This window comes from Cygnus atratus, chromosome 8, assembly GCF_013377495.2.
Source record: "Cygnus atratus isolate AKBS03 ecotype Queensland, Australia chromosome 8, CAtr_DNAZoo_HiC_assembly, whole genome shotgun sequence".
Lineage (NCBI taxonomy): Eukaryota > Metazoa > Chordata > Aves > Anseriformes > Anatidae > Cygnus > Cygnus atratus.
The window spans coordinates 16,003,998-16,021,721 of record NC_066369.1 but is presented as its reverse complement, the minus strand read 5'-3'; the positions used below and the strand labels follow the sequence as shown (position 1 = coordinate 16,021,721).

Below are 17,724 nucleotides of genomic sequence, written 5' to 3'. Positions count from 1 at the left end.
ATGCAGTTGCCGATGCAGGGGCCAGGGTGGCGTTGGTGACACAAAGCCTTCCGATTCCGTACCAAAATGGCGTATGTTTTGGTACAATCTCTTACACAAATCTCTTACCTTGCAGGGGGGGGGGGGGGGTGTCCTTGATGAGGGGCGCCCTTGATGGCCTTAGCAGCAGTCAGCGTTGCCGATAAGCTTATGCAAAGTCGAAGTTATCTTGTTTTATACTGAAAATATACACACATAAAATATATATTGCTCTAACCAAAGTTCTTTCACATACTTAGATGATGTTCCGGTTTGGCCAGAGGTGCTGGCTGACAGGAAAGCTGCTTTTCCAGCAGCGTGCGTGCGTGGTTTCCAGCCGGGCGGCTCTGGTCTGGCCATGCAGGTGCAGAGCCCTGACCCCGGTGCGGGTCTCAGACCCCCGCCAGGAGTTGCGTGCAGTGATCCCAGGGCTGGCCGGTGTTACAGAGGAACTCCTATGGGGATGGGGATGGGGATGGCTGTGTCGTAAATAAAAAAAATGGCCGTGTAGGAAAGCCTAACGTTTATTGCACGACAAAAGAACGTGGTGAGGGAGTGTCATGTTATGGTACAGTATTTATTAGGAAGGAAGCAGAAATTTCCAGGCAGAACATGCTAACCTTTTTTGGTTTTATGCTTTACAGCATATTTTTGAAGCCTGTACATTGAGGCTGCTTCTCTTTTAGCAAAGAGATGAAAAATGGAAACCCTGTCAATTCCAGAGTTGATTTTTATCCATATACTGTCATTCTTACAACCAGATGATGGTCTCTGGGAAGATGCTCCACACTTTGTTCTCTGGTGCTGGTATCTTCTCATCCCATTGTAGGATGAGGTGCAGCTGTGGGTTCACAGAAGCCCTTTGTGTGCAGAATGGCACTTCTCTCCAGGTCATCCTTCACCAAGCCTCAATGAAACAAATATTGTATCCGTCCCTGCTCTTTTTTAGCCCTCGTGTTGATGTTCTGGATTTAGTCTTTCAAGTTTCAAAGATCCAAATTTCACCATGATGAAGTAGGGTTTATTTATGAGCATCCAGCACATGCTGGATGATTCACTGTACATGACAAAACAGTGGCTATTCTTTATATAATTTCCTAATTATCAAAAGTGTGATTGAAGATAAACAAGGTGAAAAGAGAAGAATCCTGTTTGTTAGGTTCTGGGGTTTTCTGCTGTCTATCCTAATGACACTTCTGCAGTAGACACTTCCAATTAGTCTGTTTAAAGTAACGATTGGAAGTGCTCACCTACATTATTGTAATTCAGTTGCTCAGAATATGCATGTAATGTGGTGATGGAAAAATACAGTAACACTGACTGAAGACTTTATGGTGATTGGTGCATATCACTCTTGAAGCTGATTTTCATGAGACTGTTTATCAGTTGTCTGGCATTGTATAATTTACAGGTACTATAAATGACGCCAGCATTTACAATTCCCTTGTTTTGAGGGCAGGATCTGCCAGAAGTTAATGCCATGCTACGAAACTAGGCTCAGTTATATGATGTTTCTTACAAATGGTATCAAATTGACTTCCAGTTACAAGCTCCTTGCTCAGCTATGGCCGTCCATGTTCACTTGCTTGTCAGGAAGGTGCACGATCAACTGTTGGAGGAGCGGAGCAGAGGGCAGTAGTTAGATTTCCCCATCCCTCCCTTCCATCCCACTGCCACTTTTCTTAAAAAATAAAAAGTCCAAATTCAATGCATTTTGAATTTAGACTCAAAATTGCTTTCCTAACATAATAAAAACATATCTAAGATAGCCTGTCTGTTGTGAGAATTCACAAATTTGTTTCTTTTTCTAATTTTAAAAAGAAATCCTTCTCACCCAGGAAGCTAAAAGGGAGAGAGGAAGACTATAAAGATATTGCAGGATTTATTCCCAGGAAAGCAGCTGCTATTTTCATGTGCAAAAAAGCTAAGTGGGGGAGTAAGGGACCGATGAGCTTAACATTTTACAGCTGTTGGTTGGCTACATTTTAATGCTGGCTCCAGGTGCTTTGAAGTTTCACTGTCCTGGGGAGCCACAGAGTCTGGCTCCACAATGTGGTCCTGCACCGAGACCCGCTGGGCACGGTGAGGGTGGAGGAGACTCAGCTTGCTGAGTGATTGCCCTTAATCCTTTCTGGGCATAAAGAGGGAAATAACAACAAAAGGAAGAATGAGCAAAGATATAAATGAAATTTAACCAACACGACATGACTTTTGCAGCATAGTAAAGTTGCCAGGGCTAAATGCTTTGAGATGAGTCCCTAAGGAAGATAAGACAGCTTTGGGTAGGGCTATACAGCACCCTTTTAGGGCGGGTATCAAAATAATCCCAAAGCAATGCTATGCTTTTGAGTCCAAGCACTGTTTAAATGCAACAGTTTTCTGAAGTTTCTGCACCAGTATTGACAGTAAGTCAAAATACTTTTTGTGAAGGTGATGTCTGCTAAGGCAGTGTTAGAAGTTCTTCGGGGCTTATGTGGAGAGCACATGTTGTTCCTTGCGCTGGCTGCAGTATATAACAACTAATGTGCTGCAGGTCCTGATGCATTGGCCATTGAGCTGGAAGAGGAGCAGTAGTTGAGCATTTGTATAATAAAGGAATCAAAAGCAAAGCTCAGTATGGGCCGAAGGAAAAAGAGCCCAGATAGCCCTGTGAGAAGGGAGGCCTGCCAGGAGGGTGGCAGAAGAAATCAGAAAATATTCCTGAATCAGGGTTGTCCTTGTGGTGTCGAGATGGAGAAAAAGGTGCAGCAGGTGAGATTTCCCCACGTCTTGGGTGTGAACGGGCGGCACTGCTTTGCCTTTTCTTCCCATCAACTTTCTCTGCCTGGGTGAGTGCTTTCTGGCACTCTGCGAAGCTTCAGTGCTCTCAGGTGTCCACGCTGCAATATTTTGGCATGGGTTATCCACCAGCGTTACAGTCCTGTATTTTTCTGGCAGCTCAATTCATACAAAAAGCTCTCTTACGCATCAGTTCCTACTGATTGCACTTACGGTATAGGGAACCTTTTTCAAGAATTTATTACACATTTCTTCTCTGCTCCTGCAGGTCAGCAGAATGTATGATGTCATACAGTCTGTATGACTTTCTCTCCTTGCTTCAACTCCTGTGAGGCTCTAATGTTTTCAGCTGTTTTTTTCCTTCCTATTCATATACAAGTTTGGCAGAAAAATCACTGTAAGAGCTCAAATGTGTGGCCGGGTGAGTATGAGGGGGCGTGGGAGAACACTTCATTTGCCGTTTGCTTTCAGGATTATTTCCTCTTAATTTGTTCATGCTCTGTTATATACCTTTCACAACTGCAGGCATCATGCCAGCAATTCAGCTCCCTGCCTTTGAAAACTTCATGGTCTCGCAGCCAGACAGCTACTGCTGCTCCTCCTTAGATGCGCTGTGCTCCATCTGCCATGTGGAGGGGGTCAGGAGCATTACTCGAAATGCCTTTGAATGGGTCTCGGTCCTCGAGTCATTTCCAGTTTTAGTTTTCAGTAGCAAATAGCAGTGATTAATTTATTTAAAAATCAAAACCGCAGAGTTGCTGCTGTGTGCATGCAGGAGTCACTGCCATGGCATATGCATGCATTGATGCTTCCCTGAAGATCTGCTGACCTGGAGGGTTGCAACGCTGTTACACAGAAGTGGTTTCAGACCAGCTCTGCATCAGCTGCTGGTTAATCCTAAATCCTGCCTGGCTGCATTTCAAAGCAGCAGCTAGATCAATTGCTTTTAAAAACTTTTGATTGGATCAACTGCAAATAGCTTTGAATTCAGCCAAAATGAGCCATTGCAAAGAGGACTTGAGTCTGGGCGCAGAGTGATGTGACCTTGATGTCCTGGTAAGCTGGAGTGGCAGAAGTTCTGCTCACGCTGCTGGGACCAAGCATCCCTTAAAGAGGGGACAACGCGGGCAGCTGGGAGCAGACGTGCATTAGGAGTTGGAAGCTGCTGGGCGACAGCACCCAAACCAAACCGGACTTTCTCAAAGGGGTATGGTGCCCTTGCCCTAGCTGCCCTTCTCCTCAGGGCTGCAGGTGTTTTGCCGAGCTGGCATTCATGGGCAAAGTGTAAATGCTGGCACAGTCGTTCTTAAACCTCCTCTGTAGCCAGCACTGCTCTGTAAGTAATATTCTGCATGGGCTTTGGTTTAAGGAAATACAAGCAACATCTAGAGAACGTTCACATGACTAAGTAGAAAATTGTGTGTGGCATGTTTTCCCTAAAATTTCTAATGGTAAGAACTGAATTTGTTTGAAACAATTTTTCTGGGATAAAATAGATCCCTAGGCTGGGGGTGAAGGCACAGGAGCACCGAGTAGTGTATGAGATTCTGAGTAGGAGACAGCTGCCTATACGCAGAAATTTAATGCGGTCACTTTAGCAGGAACATAACATCAGACCAAAGTACAGGGTAGGTTGGCAGCAACCTGAATAAGATGCAAGTTGGGGCAGAGTGGCTTGAAAGCTGTGCAGAGGAAAAGGATCTGGGGGTGCTGGTCGATGCTTGCCTGAACATGAGCTGGCAGTGTGCCCAGGTGGTCAAGAAGGCCAACGGCATCCTGGCTTGTGTCAGGAACAGTGCAGCCAGCAGGGCTAGGGAGCTGATTGTTCCCCTGTACTCAGCTCTGGTGAGGCCGCACCTCGAGTACTGTGTTCAGCTTTGGGCCCCTCACTGTAAGAAGGACATCGAGGCCCTGGAGTGTGTCTAGAGAAGGGCCTGGAACACAAGTCCTGTGAGGAGTGGCTGAGGGCACTGGGGTTGTTTAGTCTGGGGAAGAGGAGGCTCGGGGAAAACCTCATTGCTCTATGCAACTCCCTGAAAGGAAGGTGTGGGGAGCTGGGGGTCGGCTTCTTCTCACAGGTAACTAGCGATAGGACTAGAGGGAATGGCCTCAAGTTGCACCAGGGGAGATTTAGGTTGGAAATGAGGAGACATTTCTTCTCAGAAAGAGTGGTCAGGCATTGGAACGGGTTGCCCAGGGAGGTGGTGGAGTCACCGTCCCTGGGGGTGTTCAAGGAAAGGTTGGACGTAGTGCTTATGGACATGGTTTAGTGGGTGATATTGGTAGTAGGGTGATGGTTGGACCAGATGATCTTGAAGGCCTCTTCTAGCCTTAATGATTCTACATGCATTTTCGGGGATTTTTGAGGGAACACCCAATTGCTGAACACCAGTTGGAACACCAGTTAACTGACTCAAGGGGACTTTTTCTTGTGGAGCTGTTAGGATACCAACAGATCAAGGGGTCCAAAGGAGGGCAAGACCCTGAAAGCGTGTGGTTACAGCTAATTGAATCAGAGAATCAGAAATCCTAGTGCTTAAAAAAATGCACCCTGGTCCATGGGAACTACTTTTTATCTAAAGCAAGAATGTGTACAAGTATCAAATCTGCCATTATCAGTTAATGGCAGGATTCCTCTGACGCTATGCTGGAGAGCGCTGCGGCATTAACCAAGGCTTGCCAGCAACGTGTGCAGCTGGACGTGCATCCCCAGCAACTGGTGGGAAGAGGGCAGAGGGAATTTAGGAGGGCAAAGTGGCTTTTTCCCTGTGTGGTTACTATCCCTCAAGGTTTTTCTCCAAACCAAGCATTTTTGTTGCTGCTGCTGCTACAGATATAGTATCATTTTATTTTAGTTTAATCCTAAATGATGTGGTTGATTGGCTAGGTGTAATAGTTGCATCTTTAAATTGTTTTTAATTAGGCAAAGCAAGAGGAATTTTCAAAAGTGAAATGATGTTCAGACCCGTGCTTAGATGTGTACAGAACATCGCATAAATCACTGTTCCCATACCTCAGGGCTTTCTCTTATATCTTGCTCAGTAAACCATATCTTGCTTTTACGCCATGAAGACAGAAATGAAATTAAATAGGAGAGCTGAGCTTATTCTTGGTTTTCTTTATACTTTAGAGGCGCTTGGGCACCCTACCCATTACAGTGGAGATGATGGTTAGATATCAGGAAACTCACGTAATAAGGAGAATTGAAACTGTTTTTTCTGTAGTCCTGCTTAGTATCCCCCATTGCACGTGCGCGCTTAGCTGGAATGAGATCACTAGCAGTCTGTTTCTGAAATCCCTTTGGAAGTAAATTACAAAACCTTTCTTCCCTGAAACTTGAGTTTTAGAAAGTGACCTCAGGCCATCAACTGTCAATGGAAAAGGTCTTGTTGCCTTTAATCAGGTGCCTCAAGCTGTGTTGTATTGGTTTTTCAATCAGCTAGCTCTGACTGTAACCTGAAGGAAGTACTGTGTAATGGACTGAGATACTGCAGAAACCCACCAGCTCTGAAATAGGCTCTGAATGTGTTTGATAGCAAAACGCCATACCTGAATGCGTTCTCTGTTGTGGAAGGGTCTCCGCTGCAATTCTGTAATGACTTCATAGCAGATGTAGCAATTGCTCACAGAGAAGTGGGAAGTGCAGCTTAATTTCCACGTACTCCTTCTTTTAATGAAAATGGTTTGTTTTCTGCAAAGGACAAGAATGTAGGATAAAAGTCCTGATTCTTTGCAAATCCTGGGAGAGTAACAGCATCTACTGCGGTAAAGGGAGCTGTAGCACTGGGACAGATGTGGAAAAGGAAACAGCTGTACAGGTGAAATACGCTGTACGACACGTTTACTTTCTCACCAGAAACATACTGTCTCCTGGGTGTTTTTCCCAGCCCATAGTCTTGCAAAGTCTCGTCTATCTTCAATATTTTGTGTGTTATTTTTTTACCCCTCTTTCTAGGATAATTATTTAGATGTTTGAACCACATTTTCTAATGGTGGTGGTAATCTTCCTGTTGCTTCTTCTAAGGTGTTTGGGGTTTTGAAAAACAACAGAAAAAAAATTAATTAACTTTACATAGAAAAAGCAAAAGCTGTAGGTCCTGTGACTTGCTCCTGGGTAGCAGGGCTTTTCCCGTTGCTGCCACTTGAACCCACCCCATATGAGCTCAGAGCAAGATTGCGATGCGATTCCCCTTTCCTTTCTCATTTCTATTTTACTGTGCATGAAATGTCATCCCAGGGGCTCACTACTACTATTTGCCCTTATGAGACTGAATGGGGAGCAAACACTCCCACAAGTACCACATTGCTGTCGAGAGCTGTTCTGTATGGAAGACACTTGTTGCTTTCATGTATCAGAACTACGCATTGGAGAAATGCCGATTGCCAAAAAAAAAAAAAAAAAAAGGACAAAAAACCAACAAACAAACCAAAAAAACACTAATTTTTCACACAAAAGTGGTAATATTAGCCTCAGTGGGACAAAGTCTGTCTTATAATAACCTGGTGATGCTAATTATTAGCATTCATTCAAGCCAGGACCTCCCTGCTAGGAAAAGCCAGGTAAGTGAGCTTATGTGTTTTTTCTGTCCAATCTCTTCAGCTGTCAAGTCACAGTCTCCTTGTTTGTCCTTTGCAATGTGACTGGTTAAACTATCATTATGCTGAGCATGGCTTCGCAAGAGAGGATACACGCAAAGTGTATTTCAAATGTCAATTCCACCTCCATCCGACTGACTGGCTGGGTTTGGTTAGTTTGTTGATGGTATTTTTAGTGCAGGTCGAGTAAAATGCTATACAAACATGGTGTGCTTTCTCTTTGTTTCCTCGTGCATTATTAATTTTATAGCACTGCACTCATTCTTTTTCTTTTCAGCAAGATTACCACTGCATTCGCCCAGCTGGCCAGAACAGCATGTTGCCGGTATGGTACTAAAATGCAGGAATAAGCACAGGAATTTTGCATCATGGGGCAAACGGTTCATGGAAGGGACAAAATGTTTAATTTCATGGCTAGTAATATCAGCAGGCAGAGGGAGTACATTGTGGCCGTGTGCTCAAAGGAACAGAGCATCACTACTCACTCTTCCTTTTTTCCTGACTTTTCTTTTTCCCCTCCTGCCTCTGCAAGGCGTTGCTCCAGCATCTGCCACCCTTGTTCTCCTGTAGCCTTACCCCTCTCATTTAGTAATTCATGGGCTTAATTTTCAATATTGCTTTGCTATCCACCAGCAATGCTGGCTTGAATAATTTGAAGAAGGAGGAAGAGAGCTTTTGTGTGGTTTTTTTCTTCTTCTTCCTCCCTTAGGCCATTGGTGCACTTCAAAGGCAAAAGTTCTCTCTTTTTGGCTCAAAAATGTCTTTTGGCAGTTGAAAATTGTTGGCCATTGTTTGTGGCACAGGTGGGTGAGGGTAGCTGAAGAAGAGGGATATCGTAGTGGAGGGACTGTGGTACTAACCTCCAACGACCCTTGTGGAATGCAAATTCAGAAGACGGTGCTGGTCTCTTTGATTAGAAAAAATAACTTGAAAGCCAAGTAGACCTATTTCTTATAAGAAATACATATAATTAAGAGCAGTAAGTTAAATCCTTGGGTTCTGCCTGGACTAGGCTGTGTTATAGGAAAAGTTAGGGTGGTTTTCCTGTGTAGCTTAGTTTTTTTTTTTTCACAGCTGCACAAAGCTCATTGCTTTGGTCTCTTTGGCTTTGTGAAATTTTAACCCAATTTCCTGTGTGGTCAGCACAGAAAGAAGCTTGTAGATATATCTGCAACCTGAAGAAGACGAAAGATTGGTTATCTCAATGAAAAAACAAAACAAAAAAAAACCACCTCTGGTAATAGAAGAATAAACATTCATTTACTGCAAAACACTGGACATCCTCCATCTGATATCAGGGAATTGCTTAAGGTTTCCAGTGGCAATATCTACCCTAATAATGAGCTCCCCTTTTGAAAGCACTCGGATGAAACTTGGGGGACCAAATGCAGCATCTGAGAGTCAGTACAGCCACCTTCTCTTGACCTGCACCGAAGATGTTAATAGTAAAGCTGCCACGTTTTATTTGGGGGTGGTGTAGACGCTTTTGATCTGTCTAAGAGGTTTTTCTCACCAGCATTTTGCAGATCAGAGCTTGTAAATTGCCTCTCAAATCTTGATAATTAATGATGGTGGGTGGTGAACATGAGTGGCAAATGGTTGGAGGTTTTCTTGCGCTTTTTATTCTAAAATCTGTATGCCCCCAAAACGCTTGGGAAGACAAAAGGGAAAACTATATTTGAGAAGAAGTGGGGGAGGGGGGCACGTGGACATTATTCCGCTGCCGTTTCAAGTGCTGCGTCTCCAAAACGATCAGCGGGCAGCCCACTGGGTGGGGACCAGCACCTCATTTTGGAGCAATTCCCGAACCTTGCCACTGCTGGGACAGGAAAGGCTGAAGAGAGCTAGAGTGTCACGGATTTTGTCTCTTCTGTAGAATTAATGCTGATTTTCTTTGCAGCGTCATCTATCTTGCTGCACTGTATTAATGCTTGTCCCAGCAATGCACCCGGATATGTGTGTGGGAGATCGTTTCGGAAGAGCTTTTTTAGCCCTATTTATTGGCACCAGAAGTTGCCGCCCAGTATCCAAGTGTTAGTTATGTGTATTTCTTTTCAGACACTGTTGTGATTACTGTTAGTGCAAAAGATAAAAACTTTCAGTTCCCGTATTTGTGATGCTTCTCTTCCATCGCAGCCTGCCTTCCAATGGGGCCGTATTTTTAGGAGGGTGGGTGTGTGCTACCAAGGTACCACAGGAGATGTGGCCGGGGACGGTTTTTCCTTCCTTCCCCAAAGAGCTTTAGCCTGAGGTGTTCTTGTTCTGCGCTGCTTTGCTCCCTTTCCCTTCTGCAGCAGCTGGTCGTGGGTGACAGGGCCATCGCCCTCCTGGGCACTAATCAGTGATTAAGGCAAAACCTTTTCTAACATTTTTCACTGTTTTCCCTTATCTGCCCTTTTGCAGAGGCAAATCCCTGGAGATGAATAATCCCTGCTGTAACTGAGATGTCTACACAGTGCTGCAGCTTGCTCTGTGCTCTTTAATTTTCTGCACGCTTGGTGCTTATGTAGCCCCCCCAAAACATCCCCTGCCCAAAACCAGCGCAGCAGCACGTGATGAAGTGCGCGTGGTTTATGTCGCCGAGCGGCTGCTCGCCCTGGTGGATGTCAGGGCACGGGGGGGAACAGACAGAGGAGGTGGGACCCGGGTGGCTGAATGAGTGTTTCGGTAACGCCGCTCTGATGTTCCTTGGTAGAGGCTCTGGCTTTACAGTGTGATGTTTAGCTGCTCCCTTAAAAACTCTCTTCTTCAAGTAAATTTGCATCGTCTAAGAAAACAAGCGCTACATGTGGCTTCGCAGATCAGGTAGCTGTTCCCCTTCCCAGTCTGCTGTTCCTCCTCCGTCTCCCACACCTGCACGCACCTCCTCCTCAGCAGGAGCTCAAATCCCACACGTGGCAGTGCAGTTTGACAGCCCGCTCCATGCACCGAGTGCTCGGGGACCCGCGGAGCGATGCTGAGAACTAGCTGGCTCTTAGCAGGGCCGTGGCTCTGTCTGTGCTTCTGCCAGGCAGACTGCAGGCAGCTTGGAGAAGGGCCTCGGCCACTGCTTGAGCAAGCAGAGAGCTTCCCTAGGCTAATCCTGGCTGCTCCTGCGAAACCTAGGTTTTCGCTGAAAAAACATACGTAACCTTATAGGGCAAAACAATACGTACATTTCTTGCAGGAGGGAAGGCAGCTCCTCAAGGAGGTCTGCTCACTCCCTCCCACGGATGCCAGTGGGGTGCCGCTGAGCACTGGGAGCTGAGGGAGGAGAGAAGGATGGGAGAACGGGAAGGTTGTGCTTAGGGCGTATATCTGGGAGGAAGGGTGGAAAAAAAAAGGATGAGAGGCAGGATGCTGTCACACAGAACAATGTGCGTGGAGGGCTGGCTGCAGGGAACAGGGACTGGGTGCGTCGGAGTAGCTGTAAACTAGCTTTTTTTCTCCTCTCTTTTATTTTATGTGACATCTGGGTTCTTTAGGGAGCGTTATTCTGTCTTAAAATGGGCATCGTTGCCTTTTTGAGAGGCAGAGGTTTTACGGATCTGGTAGAGTAATGATCACATAGGAAAAAGATAATACAGCTGGCTGTCCTCTTTCACATCTATTAACATAAGATCTTTAATTGATTTAGGGGGTTATTTTCTCTGAACACTTGCAATTAGCAGCTCTTAATCACCAAAACACTTTCTTAGGAATCTGGCTTAATGGGTAGATTGTTTAAAGGGGTAGGAGAAGCAGATATTGCCAGTTTCTTATAATCTTCTTTCAAAAAAAATTAAAAAAAAGAAAAAGAAAAGCACTCTGTGGGAATAGCTGGGTGGGTGGGAAACATATCTGTGTGTGGCTTGCTTTCTTCTAGCCCCAGGTTAAAGAGAAGGGCTGGAAGGGACTTCAGGATTGACTCCACCCATATGGTACTGATAGATATTACTGAATATATTTTAAAAATGTAAAAGAATGAAGACAGCCTGTGCTTTCATACTCCTCAAACCCCATTATTTTGCTTTCTTGAAGCACTGCATTTAGCGGTTCCATGTTGTCAATATGTGTAGTTCAATATTTTTCTCTCTTATGCTGTCTTTTAGGTAAAAGTCTCTTGACAACCACGCAGGAAGGTGGATTATTTTTAAAACAATGAGCATGCGTCTCTAGACATGATTTGTGGTTCAGTCCAGCTGGAGCTGTCTGAATGAAGCTATGGGCTGTGCGTCAGCCAAGCATGTTTCTACTGTTCAAAATGAAGAGGAAACTCAGAAGGGGAAAAACTATCAGAACGGCGATGTGTTTGGTGGTAAGTGGTGTGGGATTTTACCTTTCTCCAACATCACAAATGGTCTGGAAGGTATTTTGGGGAGTCTTAACCTTCCACAAAATAGAAAGGGAAATATTAGACTAAATCACAATAATAATGCACTTGGACCCTTCAAGGGATAGTGCCGTGATAGCTGAAATAGAGGTTGGGGTGAAATCCTTAGTGGCAGATTAACCTTCTGAGTGACGTACAGTACTGCCCTGCCTTTAACTTCTCAAGTACTAGGATAGTTCAAAGATGGCCGATTGCACAACCCCCCTATGTTTATATATATGTCTGTGTGTATACATTTGTCATTAGGTGCCAAAATGCTTGACTCATCTACTAAAAACAAAGTAAAGTAAAAAAAAAAAAATCAGTAAGAGAATTCCCTAGTACTATTGTTCTGTAAAGCAATAAAACACTAATGCTGGAATCCTGTAGCAAACAAGGTTTGAAGGTACAGGGAGACTGGAAATACCCTTCTGGGAAGGAGTCAGTGGTACTGCGAGGCTGGGAGCGTGGCATGGAAACTGCCCGGCACTGTGTGGGCAGAGGTCTCTGGTCAGGGTCTTATCACAGGCACTTACGCATCGGGAAAGGAAAAGTCGTCTGTAGATAAAATGTATGGTCAACTGCAGGATTATTTCTCCAGATTCTGATAGTACAGGCTAAGTAGTTTTTAGATAACGATCTCAATAGTAATGTAGTTTTTAAAATATTAGGAACCGTCTGGAAGATTATTCAGAAATGAGAGTTCTAGTTCTGCCCAGATATTTATCTGAAAACTCCTTACTGTGACTACAGCAACTTGGTACTGTTCTTAAAATAGGTGTATTGCTACTGAGTATGCCAAACTTCTCTTCTCTGGTGGTTTTTATAGCAATTGTTTGTGCAGAAGTGGGTATGACACATCTAGCAGCAAAAAATACCTCCCCTTAATTTCAAAAGCAATGATATTTTACTTTTTCAATCTTTCTGGGGGCTGGCTTGCTCCCAGCAATTGATCCCAAAGTAAGAATACCCGAAGTATTATTCTGAAGAGAAACAAATTGTTCAGGAAGCTTCAAGCCTAAACTGCATGTTATTTTCCCACGTGTGCTCCTTCATGAGCCTGAAGGATGCCAGTTTTGGAACTGAGTTCAGTATGTTAGTTTTATTTAAAACAGGCTTTAAGTGCTGTCATGAACAAAAAGCTCTCTTAGTTTCTGAAAGGAATTTGAGTCGATATTTTAGCTACTATTTAGCAATGGAGCAGTTTTGGCAATATGTGTCTCAGCATTATTAGTAGTATTTTTAAACTGCCAGAAGATCCTAACTTTAATGACAAGAAACCTAAAGTAACTTCTGGAGGCAGAAGATCAAGAAGACTGAAGGGATTTAAAGAATTGCCACTTTGCAGAGCTGGACTGGTGTCAGCGGTATCATTTAGCTGTTCTGGGATCCTTCTGAGGACTGTTAATCTTCCCTATTTTACAGAAATCTGCAATACCAGAAATACTACCTGCAGTCATCTATTTTCTGGTACATGTTTTAGTTTAGGTACGCAGTTTGCGATAGTTAAAGATCCAGTTGAGCGACGGATCCTCTTTTAGCAGAGTTTACTTACCATTGATGTCTGGGACTTGTTGATTTGTTGAATGGCAACCAGAGTGGGCACAGAAGTTGCGTTTCGTCCTTGCTGCTGAGGGACAGACTCCAGCTCAGGAACTGGGTGAATAAGAAAGGTGAGCTGGAGGTGCCTGGCTTTACTGCTATCCTTTTGGGACCTATAAATGATCACCAGGAAGCTTAGATGCCCGGCTGGAAGTGGCATGTTTCATGCGTATCATGCCTTGCATAGTTCCCAAACAGGATTTTTGATGTAAAGATAGAGGCAAGAAAATTACACCTTAAGATTGTTTTTATCATACTTGTTAACAATCTTCTAGACTTGCCAAATGCCTAGAGATTTATCATAGGAGACAGTACTGTTCCTAATCCCCAGTAGTAGGGAAATTGTACTGGCTAATTGCATTGTTTGGTATAAGGTAGGTCTGACAGCCCAGAGTATTCTGCCTGCTTCATTTTCTATTAAACTTTCCTGTCGTGAGACCTGAATTCCACGTAACATATCTGCAGTTATTCTGTAAGTCATCAAGGAGGAAGTCACTCAGCGCTGTGTCAGAGGGCTCTCACAACCACCTCCCTGCAAGGAGAGAGCATAGTCGCGCTGGATTTGAACAGGTGATTGCAGCTAGGATGATAGAGCTTAGCAGAATAAGTTCCCAGATATATGGGAGGGTGCAGAGAGTCAACAAAGGGTAGAGAACACTGCAATACTTCCATCATGCTTTTCCCCATCCACTGCCAGGTGCCAAGATCTACTGAATGTTTCCTTGCTTACTGCTTGGAAGGGACAGAAGTGTCTCATCCAGCCAGTGGCCAAGAGCAGAGCATCTCTACAGCCTGTAGGGATTAAATTTTAATTGCAGAACAACTAAGCAAGACCGAGGTGAGTGGCAGAGAACTCAGATGGAACAAGAAGGTAACAGAAAGAGAATTAATTAGAGTCAGTTGGTAAGAAAAGTAGTTTTGTGGTAGGAGTCAGCGAAGTAAAAGAAATAGAGATGGCAGGTGAGGGGGGAAGGTGGTTGACATAGTGACAGTGTTGATAAAGTCCTGCAAAATTAGTATGCATGTCGTCTGCAGCGCTCACATCTGGGGACTAATCTGTCATAAAGCACCTATGCAAAAGTGGCAAGTATGAGCCTTGTGCTCACAGTAGCGAGGGTTGCCTCAGATGACTTGTGACTGGAGGAAATCCTGAAGCACTTGGAACAGCAAGGATGGGATTCAAGGAAAATACCTTGGTGCTGGTGCTACCTTCCCTCATCTGAAAGACGTGGCATACAGTGTATTGCCCCTCGCTGCTTGCCTCGCATCTGAGATGGAACAGGTACTCTTCTTTCTTCTTTGAACATCATCTGCAGACAAGTTGCAAAAAGAATCAATAGTAAGGACTGTGCTTTCCACCCTGCTTTTGCATTAAATAGGTCATTTTGAATGAGGAGAGAGATGAAAATACTTGATTTGGTTCTCACCAGTTCTGCTCTTACCTTTGCCTTAGGCTGCTGGGAGTGTTTTTGCCACTTAAGGATTTTTGTAATGCATGGTTGAAAGAAAGCAAGAGCCACAAAGCTGGAAAAACTTCTAGCTTTTACACACACCATCCTTTTCCGCAAGTGGGTGCTCTGACAAGCAGATGTTCCTGTGATCTTCTGTGAGCTCTGTCTCCTCTGGTTCTCAAGAGCTTTCTCACTTTGCTCCGCTGCTATAACTGTGGCTTCACAATAGCAAGAAGAGCTACCTACCAAGGAATGAACGAGATGGCCGTCACTGCCATCGCAGCTGTTTTTCAGGTAGGCAATGAGAACTGCTGGTGCCAGCCTACAGTGATGCCAAGCGTGTGGCTGCTCCATACCATCTCTGCTGCCAAGGCTGAATATGATGGAAGTTTCAGAGGTCAGAGAAGAAGGGGGTTAGTCATAGCCTGGGGTTAGTAGGTTCCAGCTTGTTACTGATGGAAAAGAGACGTAGCTAGAATGAGGATGTTTGCTGGGGTAAGTGGAGAAGACCTGTGTGGCTGTAGCTAAAGATGGATTCTTGCTGAGAACAAGGTCTGCTGTGTGTGTAGTGGAGGCTGGGAAATATCCTTCATTGTCTGAACTGAAGAAGGCATTGAGGCAGTCTCAGAGCTGTGTAAGTGGTGATGTCTCCGGGCTTCTCATTTTAGGTAAGCTCTAAGTCATGGAACAGGATTTCATGGGAAAGGAAGGGTGGAAAGGACATCAGTAACTGCTATGCAGCTTTTTGCCCTCTGTGCCTTGGATAACAATCCTCTCCTCACATTGCAGAACTTCCCAGAAAGAGCATCGTTACTGTGTAGGCAGTTTTGCCTTCCTTTGCTGTGAACATACTTCAAGTCCTTCCACGCTTTCTCCTCTTCCTTTCAGGGCAGAAGCAGGCAGAGAAGCCATGCAGGCATTGCTAGTGCCAGCGAGGCTGCAGCTTTGCCCTCTGCCTTTTTGTTGCCACTCAACTTGCATGCCGTGAGCCTTGTATTTGCTCTGCAGCCCTCCCTCTGAGCCCTCCAAAGGTGGCCTGTTTAGAAGATCACTTCACATTTCCAAAGCTGTCCTCAGGGGTTGGAACGTTTGTCTTATGGTTAATCCAACCTTCTGCAGAAGAAAAGGAGACAGTTACCAGGTGTACTATGTCTGGATTTTCATTTTTTCCTGGCCAGTGGGTTTTGCTTGACTGTAGGTGACACTGGATCCAGGGAACATTTTCTGAGCTGCTCAGAGTGGTGCAGTTTACAGCTTTTGCTCTTCCTCAGAGCCTCTGAATGCTTTTTCCTTGTTTCACTGCTGGTGGTTGGTTGTAGCCAAGTCTAATGACTATTGGAGAGATCAACACTTCCGTGAGGGCTTTTTTTGGACTTCCGAAAGTCACTGCAGGTTATGATTATGCTCCAGTGCCTTATTTCTTCCCCAGCTTTTAACGTTCTTTTCAATTGAGGAGACACATTGAGCCAGGTGTTCACGTGTGAATCCCTCATGTTCAAAACCAAGAAACGCACCACGAAACCCATGAATTCTGTAAGAACAAATTCTGGTTAACTGCAAACAAAACATTAAAATTTCTGTTTCATCCCAAACTGTAGAAGGCACCCTGCATTTTGTTGTAATGTATATTTAAATAATTGAGTTAGCAGGCCTATCAAAGGAGATGTTCTAGAGAAGATTGAATATAATATGATTATTATGCCTTGTTGGTCTCTAATGACTTTAAAGTCCCTCTAATAAGGATAGTAATAATAAATCTTCATTTATTCATCATTTTACTTCAAAGCTGATTTCCAGAGCAATACATAAGAACTGTAATACTGTAAATACCAGTGAAGAACAACATGTCATGATAGAGCTTTGAGCGTTGTTGATTTCAGGATATGTTTTAATAATGTAACATCTCTTGTAGATTAGATTTTATGTGCTCCTTTTTAAAAAAGATCATGTGATGTTCATTAGGGTACGAGTAATTATTGACGAAATTTTTGTGTAAGAAAATAACTGGTGATGTGATGTGTTGTGGTAAAAACAACTTTAGAATCTGTTCATTAATCTCGGAGTCTAATCCAGATGTTTATATGGAGCTCCTGGGCACTTTGCAGAAGTGAGAGTAAACATGGCAGGGAGGAATCTTATGGCAAATTGGTAATATCAGTGCTGCAATTGTCAGATAGGATTTCTATTACTAGCAGCAGCTCCAATTGCTAAACCAGTCTAAATAAAGCTGAACACAAAGCACAATAGTATTTAAACCAATTTATCTCAGAACAACAGGGACGTTGCAAGAACAGGAAATCTTTAGCACTGAGGTATGATAATGAGATTGAAAAACTGATTGATGAACATATGCCCTGAATGGTGGCAGTCAGTCTGCAGTGTCAGGAAATCAGTGACCCACCTGGCAGGGAGGGCTCCCTCCTCTCCCCAGATGGAGGAGTTCAGCTCAGCCACCCAGAGGTGCTGCTTTGGAGCTGCTCTAACTGAGCTGGAAGGAGGTATCTTTGCTTAGGTTCTTGTTCACCTGTGCCACAGATTAAAACCCAAAGACTTTTTCAACTCATCATGATTTTTTCTTGCTACCTGTGTGTTTTACAGCTTTGTCGCACTCCTGATAAACTCTGCTTTGCTTGTTTCCGTCCTCGTGTCTGCCCTGTCTCATCCGTGTGGGCATCTCTGCCCACTGCCACATACAGCAGAGCTCTGACTTAATAATTGAGTTTGAATGGAGTGCTGAAAGATGGTAAAATAACTGAAACTTTTAAAACATACCCACCGTACACAGGAAGAGAAATTTGAGACTGGACTTACCTTTCCTAAATATGCATCATTTCCCCTCAAAATCTTGTGCCTGAACTTCTGTAGAGATTAGTTTGTTTTGAAGGCTCTTTCCTTGATTGGCAGGACTAGAAGCATCATCTTACTCAAAAGCTTAGTCTCAGATTGTTG

General features: G+C 44.2%; 1 protein-coding gene across 2 annotated transcripts in view; it reads left to right on the top strand.

Annotated features, from left to right (window-relative positions):
* C8H1orf21 (chromosome 8 C1orf21 homolog) overlaps positions 1-17,724 on the top strand; it is a 108,655-nt gene that overhangs the window by 29,166 nt on the left and 61,765 nt on the right. For both annotated transcript variants that reach the window (XM_035537403.2, XM_035537402.2), the window contains exon 2: positions 11,463-11,668. In XM_035537403.2, the coding sequence (XP_035393296.1) occupies positions 11,575-11,668 (94 nt within the window). In that variant the 5' untranslated portion in view covers positions 11,463-11,574. The remainder of the gene's footprint in view (positions 1-11,462; positions 11,669-17,724) is intronic.